The sequence below is a fragment of the Diabrotica virgifera genome, chromosome 1 (assembly GCF_917563875.1).
Source record: "Diabrotica virgifera virgifera chromosome 1, PGI_DIABVI_V3a".
Lineage (NCBI taxonomy): Eukaryota > Metazoa > Arthropoda > Insecta > Coleoptera > Chrysomelidae > Diabrotica > Diabrotica virgifera.
This window is the reverse complement of record NC_065443.1, coordinates 64,112,229-64,120,331: the sequence shown is the minus strand read 5'-3', so window position 1 is coordinate 64,120,331 and position 8,103 is coordinate 64,112,229. Positions and strand designations below refer to the sequence as shown.

Genomic DNA, 8,103 nt, shown 5'->3' with positions numbered 1-8,103 from the left:
CAAGAGTCGTTAAAATAGCAAGGGGATAAATCACCAAGTGGTAGAGGAAGTATTGGGCGACTACGCAAGATATGCAGTGATAATCTTCCATAGAGACAACAACCCGCCATAGAAGAAGCAAAATTGTTTGTATAAAGGAAGAAGAAGAGCTTTTTTATGTTGAAGCACGAAATTATTAAAAACTGGAGAATAGTAAACCATAATACTACCCAGGGCCGCCGAGAGGGATGAGCGGGCCCCGGCAAAAAGTGACGAACGGGCCCCCGACAAAAAGTGAGGAGCGAAAAAAATTGTTCGACTTTTATAGAAATAAAATTTTCAATAGTAAAAATATGTAATAAGAAATATTTCAAATATAAATTTTATTAAATTTTGATTATATTTATAATAGTGATAATATTTATAATACCGGTGCTTTTCGAGTTTTCTGATTGGAAAAGATGTCTATAACTTTCGAAAAATCGCATGATTTTACCAAATCATTCTCAATGCACATAGTTGATAGGCGACTTAACCAATCCTGTTTCATTGTAGATATCACAGCATTCTTTATGCGGGAAAGAAAACTTAAGGTTCTTTTCGCTTCTGCGACTGTCACCGGCAATGTGCAAAATATTCTTAATGCAATAACGACGTTAGGAAATAATGAATTTAATTTGAGATGTTTAATTTTATTAAGTAAATCTATTGGAGAAATTGCAGGGAAAGATTCCAGGAAGGCGTAGAAGAAAAATGTCCTGGCAGAGAAATCTCAGAGAATGGTTTGGATCCAGCTCAACTGAACTCTTTCGGGCTGTAGTATCAAAAGTTAGAATAGCAATGATGATTTCCAACCTTCGTCGCGAAGATGGTACGTAAGAAGAAGATTGGAGAAAGTTGAGATTTGCCAATATTATCCTTGTATATCGCTCTCAAATGCAAAATTTCATCTATCAATTCTTCACTGATGTCTTCTTTATAAAACTCGCGCAATATATCAATTTTTTCTTAATATTCTCGTCATCGTCATCTCGGAATGTCCACAAAATGTTAAATAGCGAATGAATTTCATTTGCCGCATTAAATATTCTGGTTAAATTGCTTATTATTTGATAATATTTAATAGTTCTGTTAACATAATTGCTGGTAACTAATTTATATTCTTCAACAATGGTAGACCTGATACCTTTAGATTCTGACCCTTTATATTCTTCAATCAATTCCTAATTTTTTGTAAATCTTCTAGAAGCCCTGATATATTTTTAATCTCCATATCCATAATTATCTGACTGCACTGCAGCATTTGACTTCTGTGATTTATTGCTGTTAAAATTTTACACCAAATCAATTAAAGGCCATGTTAAATATAGCCCAGGATTAATAATTAAACGTATTATGGACATAAAGTGAAGAGCAAAAAAAAACAGGAAAAATTACGTCTTTGGTTTGGTCGACGCCGGGCCCCTTACATCGCCGGGCCGCGGTAAAATGTACCGGCTGTACCGCTCTCTCGGCGGCCCTGATACTACCATGCAGTGCCTGCGATATCGGGTCTGCAGGCAGACGCCCCTGTTTGGGGGATGCCCTAGTGAACTTTTTTCTGCAGGTGTTCCTGCGCAGTAGGGCCGGTACTGCTACCATGATATGATTTTATGCAAAATATTGTTAAAATATAGCAGTGTATTTTAATCTCAAATTTTATGGTAAAATAAAAAACTAGCCTAGGTATAACACAATTAAAGCAATTTACTGTGATTGATAACACATCATTCCATGTATTTGTAAAGGTCATCAATAAGTAGTACTTTATCCATGAATGTATATATTTGTTTACAAAAACATAGTTTATAAAAGTGTTTTAGATAAGACCAGTCGTATTTTCTATGTATGACCGGTTTTATTTTCTCGTTCGAAAGATGTCAATTTTTGTTATTATATTACTTAGCTTAGCAATATGTTTGATAATCTTTCTTCTGGTTGTTTTTAAATTCGGATATGTAAAGTGCGAAAGTAATGTTTGTTTGATTGGAAAAGTGGCTTTGGTTACAGGAGGAAGCTCTGGTAAGTTAGTTTTTCAGTATTATTTATATTATCAATTAGTGACTCTTGAGGATGCAGTCTAATTGGTCCACAAGAAAAGTTAAAACTTTATAAAAGACAATCACACACGTATTAAAATATTACTTAAAAACTCTAAAATCTTAGTGTCATTTTTGGTATCAACATGCATAAATATATGAATTATACAGTGCTCTTCAGATAAAACTACATATTCATTTTTGGATTCAATTCAATTTGGATTTACATCTAAAAAATCAGCAGAATTGGGTCTCATAACATATGTTGATTTTTGACAGATGCTCTTGAGAGGGGTTTACAAGTTGACTCTGTGTATACTGACTTTTCCAAATCTTTCGACAAAGTTAATCATGAGCTCTTCATTCATAAACGTTATTTATACGGAGTTGATGGCTTTATATTGAAGTGGCTCAAGAGCTATCTTACGTAAAGATCGCAAATTGTCAGGGTTAATCATTACTATTCTCATACCATCTCTGTTACCTCAGGTGTACCACAAGGATCACACTTGGGACCTATGTTGTTTAATATATTTATCAATGATCTATTACCCTGTTTCCAAGTAAGTGAAACTTTGTTATTCGCTGATGATTTAAAATGTTTTAAAATAATCACATGTGAGGCTGATTCACTTAGTCTACAAGGTAATACTGATCGCCTATCTAACTGGTGTATGCAAAATGGTATGTGTTTGAATGCATCCAAATGCCATATTCTTCGTTTTCATCGAACTCATCATCCATTCATCTTCGAATATAGTATAAATAATCTGACCTTACATTCTGCCCCTGAAACTAAGGATCTAGGTGTGATCCTTGACTCCGCCCTTAGCTATAAATCACATATTTCCAGTACAATACAGAAGTCTAGGAAGATGCTTGGCTTTATAAAAAGAACCACCAGAGACTTTACTAACATCTCAGCTATTAAATCCCTTTATTTTTCCCTGGTTAGATCTAATTTCGATTACTGTTCCACAATTTGGTCCCCCTATTACTTTACTCATAAACTGAAACTTGAGGCTGCCCAACACAATTTTCTGAGATATACTGCCACTAAGATGCATGTATACTACGACTATTCTGCATTAGAGCGCATACTGAACTTACCTTTTCTTTACTTGCCGTTTATCTCGAGAACTATGTATCCTACGAAAAAACTTGTAAGGACATTTTTTGCTTAGAATTACCCAAAAAATACAAAAAAAATTATTTTGCGAAAAATCGATGTTATATAATTCCTCAAGTTCTTTGTTTATAACAATCTTATCGATATCCGGATCAACTGTTACCCAAAAAATTAGTGTTCTACGGGTCAAAATACATAAAAAACTTGGGTAAGTCCATCTAAATAAAGGAGCCCGTAGCACCCCTTCCTGGCCACAGCACTAATTTGTTTATAAGCCAAAAAATTGTTTATCAATTTAAAACATTGCTGAGGCCCCTTAAATAATCCGATTTTAATTATTTCAAATGTATTAGATAGCTAGAGCACCTCTTTATATGTAAAAAAATTAGCCAGTTTCTAAATGGTCTACTTTTTGTTCAGAAATATTTAAAAGAATTTGAACTTTTTTAAAAACATTTAGATTGCAAATTTATTATGCAAAATTTATTAGGTCGATTTTAATGAAATTGGGTACACGATTTAAGTATGTTACAAAGAATTTCCTAAGCGAATTACTAAGGTTGTAAGTGCCACCAAAGTGGTTAAAAAATATTGAATAACAACAGAGTTATTTTGTCCCCTTATTTTATATTTATTGCTATATTGCAGAAAAAGTAATACCTTAAGACATTTTTTACCAGTCGTATATCATACAAAATTCAATTATCTTTATTTTATTTCTTTACGACTTTGTTCCAAAACGAATCGTTTTAAAGTTATAAGCAAAGAAAACAGAAAAAAATCGATGATTTTCGAAATTTTTAAATATTTTAATTTTTTTATTAATGTTCCGGGCATATTTGAGAAGGAGCATAAGTCAATTAGTATTACTGAAGGTGTCACCTAACTTTATCTGCAAAAATCCGAATGCCACCTCTCACATCCAAAAATAGACGTTTTTTCGCAAATCCTTACTGGTCTATTATACCTTGGAACATTTCTGAATTGATTTATGTGTTATCTTTTGTTTGTAATTGTACTGGCCTATATGTTATCTTATTCTTTTTTTCTTTTTTGTAACTGTACTACTCATAGAATTATTTTTTCTCAAACCACTTTGTTATGTTATGTTATATTATGATAATTTAGAACACTGTAACATTTATATTTGAATAGGGCTTGCGCGTGAATAAATAAATAAATAAATAAATATTCACTTTAAACAACTTTTGAACCACTGATTTTTAGGAAAAGCCAGATAATATTTGAAGGCGGAGACATTATGCCATATTTAAGCTTGCTGAGAAAGGCACCTACTCAGCCCCGTATCATCCCTTAAATTTTTTTAAACTACTACAACCTTTTTTTATTTGATATTTGGATTCTCCTCGTTGTACTGATTTCAAAAATGTATAACACATGATGCTTATAATGATTAGTTTATGAGAAAAATAAATACAAAAGCAAGAAAACTGTATTGAAAAAGAAATAATTTTTAACAATTTTATTACAAACATTTAGAATGAACATTTCACTACCAAAAATTTATAAAATAATAATTTATTGTTCAAAATGTCTGCCATTTTTATTGTAAAAATTTTTGGTAGTGAAATGTTGATTATAAAATGTTTGTAATATTAATAATAATAGTATACTGCTGGTATAAAACGGTATACAAGGAAGGGCCAGTGCTACGCTTCCACCGCCTATTATTACCCCTGGTTTTACCCAAGGTACTCATTTTATTCAGGCTGAGTCGACCTGGGGCATATAGAAATTTTAAAAATGTCTAGTTGTTCTTGTCGGTGCTGGGATTTGAACCCCGGCCTACCAGCACGCGAGTCAAGCATACTACCGCCTGAGCTACGCCGACATGTAATAAAATTGTTAAAAAAATAATTTTTTTTAATCCAGTTTTCTTGCTTTTGCATTTATTTTTCTCATTAACTAATCATTATAAGCATCATGTGTTATACATTTTTGAAATCAGTACAACGAGGAGAATCCAAAAACCAAATAAAAAGGAGGTAGTAATTTAAAAAATATATCTCCCTTATTAAATATGGCATAACATCTCCCCCATTAAATATTATTTGACGTGTTCTTGCGCTTTTCCTAAAAATCAGTTGTTCAAAAGTTATTTAAGGTGGATAGTTTTATCTGAAGAGCACTGTATATAATTTATTTAGATGGAAAGCAAAGCATGTAACAATAGTTTTTATTATTATGAATTTGATAGTTTGATGAACAATAAGTTAGTACCTTCAATTTGACTTAGAGTCGTTACTTAGACTTACTCACGTTAAATATTGCAAAACCTCCAAATTTTAAAGAACCGCTTAGATTGGCATGTTTGGCATACACCTATACTATACTAAATTCACAATCAATATGCACTAGAAATAAACAAACCGCGACACTTCAATGTTACCAGGAGCACTCCTGGATCATGAGTTACAATGTATAAACTTTGTAAATCCTGTTTTAGAAGTGCCCCTTGTAACATTCAACGTGTCTTGGTTTGTTTATTTTTAGTGCATCTTAAAATAAACTGAAATATAGCTAACACGCCAAAGAAAAAAGTGATATTGTGCCGATGTGTGTTTTTGTTCTCGGGGTATCACCTCTTCTTGGGGGTGAAAAAACATACGTTCAAAATAAGTTTGGAATTGGATAAACCGACTACATAATTCTAAACAACTTTTGTTGTACAGAGTTTTTCACTAAGTCAATACACATTCATTTTTTAACAGAAAACCACGTTTTTAGATGGAGAAATGATTCTGATGTATAGTGTGCGAGAAGCTTCTCTTATATAAACCTTATCACAGTCGTTTGAAACGTTTGGTTTTGTATTTTGAGAACGATTTCCGAAGTGGGAATAGAAACGTCAAATAAACATATTCTAAAGTAAAATTGTGGCTTATTACCCAACAAAAATGGTAGATAATCTACTCACAATATTGTACCGAAGTATTGAACCTTTATCATTTTTATGATGTTGATCAAGTCTCGCTCTTTATGCATGGTCTCTAGCATACGTTCTTTAGATATGTGTGCTGTTCACGGGATTCTGAGGATGCGAATGCGACATTAACACAACTCGAATACTTCCAAATTTGTTAAGATTTTTTATTTTCATTGTCCAGGCTTCACACCCATAGAACAAAACAGACCAGACTTAGCACTTCAATACTATTAGACGTATGGTCAATGACAGACTTCTACAGCACAATACAAAACGCCCGCTAATAAAGCTTTTCATGCAAGTTCGATTCTGGTCGAACTTTCCTCATCACTTTCAACCCTGCAGTCAATCTAGCTATCCAGATATCTAAAGTGTTTCACCCTTTTCAGGATTTTGCTATCTAATTCCAGTACTGAGCCTTAGATATTAATTTTTCCGACCACCATTCATTTCGTTTCCTTTGTGTTGATTGTTAAGTCCTTTGCAGTACATTCGTTGATTACAGCGTTCCACAGGGTTTGAAGGTCTTCTAGACTCTCTGCCATTATGGCGGGGTATCTGATGTTATTAATAATTTCACCGATTTTAACACATTCGCGACGATTATTTAAAGCTGTCTTAAAAATTGGTTTGGTGTATGCATTAAAAATAATGTCGGTCACATAAGACATCCCCATCTGACACTACGCTTAATAGAAACTTTAGCTAAAACTTCTTCTCTCTCTTTTGTCGTTTCCCCATTACTGAGGATCGTGATTTCTTCCAATATTCCTAACAATGTTTCTCCATTGGTCTCTATCTTCAGCTGCTCTAAGAGCTTCGCAGAATGAGTTTCCAGCTGAATGCTTTATTTGGTCAGGCCATCTAGTTGGTGATCGTCCTCTTCTCCCCGGAACGTTTCCAGAAACAATTAATCTCTCCAAACTGTCGTCACCTCTGCGAACCACGTGACCAAAGAATTGCAGAATTCGTTGCAGACATATTGTGGGCAGCCTTTTTTTAATATTGAGTTGGTTTAAAATGGAAACGTTTGTCCTAAGAGCTGTCCAAGGTATGCGCAGCATTCTTCTCTAGCTTCTTCTTCTTAAAGTTCCCTCTCCTATCGGAGGTTGGATATCATAATGGCTATGGTCACTTTGTTGGCTGCTGCTCTGAATAGTTGTAATGAACTACAGTTAAACCATTCTCTAAGGTTCCTCAGCCAGGAGATGCTTCTTCTTCCTATGCCTCTTCTTCCTTGGATCCTTCCTTGCATAATAATTCTCAGCAACTCATATTTTTCTCCTCTGGTAATGTGACCCAAATATTCCAGTTTTCTAGTTTTTATACTTTTCATAATTTCTAACTCCTTATTTAAACGTCGTAGCACTTCAACATTGGTAATCCTTTGAACCCACTGAATTTTCAATATTCTTCTGTAACACCACATTTCGAACGCTTCTATTCTTCTTATGTGTTGTCTCTTCAATGTCCAAGCTTCCATTCCGTATAGCAATATAGAAAATATGTAGCATCTTAGAGCTCTCAATCTGAGAGGCAACTGAAGGTCTTTGTTTGTAAGCAGTGTCTTCATTTTTATAAATGCTTGCCTTGCAGTTTCAATTCGGACTTTAATTTCTTTGCTTTGATCATTTTTGTCATCAACCCAGGTTCCCAGATATTTGTATGTCTTAACTTTTTCTATTTGGGTTTGCTCTATCATTAACCTTTCATTTCCATGTTCTGTTTTTGAGACAATCATAAATTTAGTTTTTTTCTTGTTTATTTTTAGTCCGTATCGAATGCAATAATCGTTAATTCTATTTAGCAATTCTTGTAGTGATTCCAGGGTGTCTGCCATTATAACGGTGTCATCAGCGAATCTTATGTTATTTACTATTCTTCCGTTTATAGAGATTCCATCACTTAGCTCCGCTATCGCTTCCTGAAATATGGCTTCACTGTACAGGTTAAACAGTAGCGGCGACAGA

The 8,103-nt window shown here is 33.7% G+C and overlaps 1 protein-coding gene across 1 annotated transcript in view; it reads left to right on the top strand.

Annotated features, from left to right (window-relative positions):
• The first annotated feature begins 1,771 nt into the window (after positions 1 to 1,771).
• The window catches only part of LOC126890687 (retinol dehydrogenase 13-like), a 44,360-nt gene continuing 38,028 nt past the window's right edge, over positions 1,772 to 8,103 (top strand). The window contains exon 1 of the mRNA XM_050659864.1: positions 1,772 to 2,040. Within this exon, the coding sequence (XP_050515821.1) occupies positions 1,863 to 2,040 (178 nt within the window). The 5' untranslated portion in view covers positions 1,772 to 1,862. The remainder of the gene's footprint in view (positions 2,041 to 8,103) is intronic.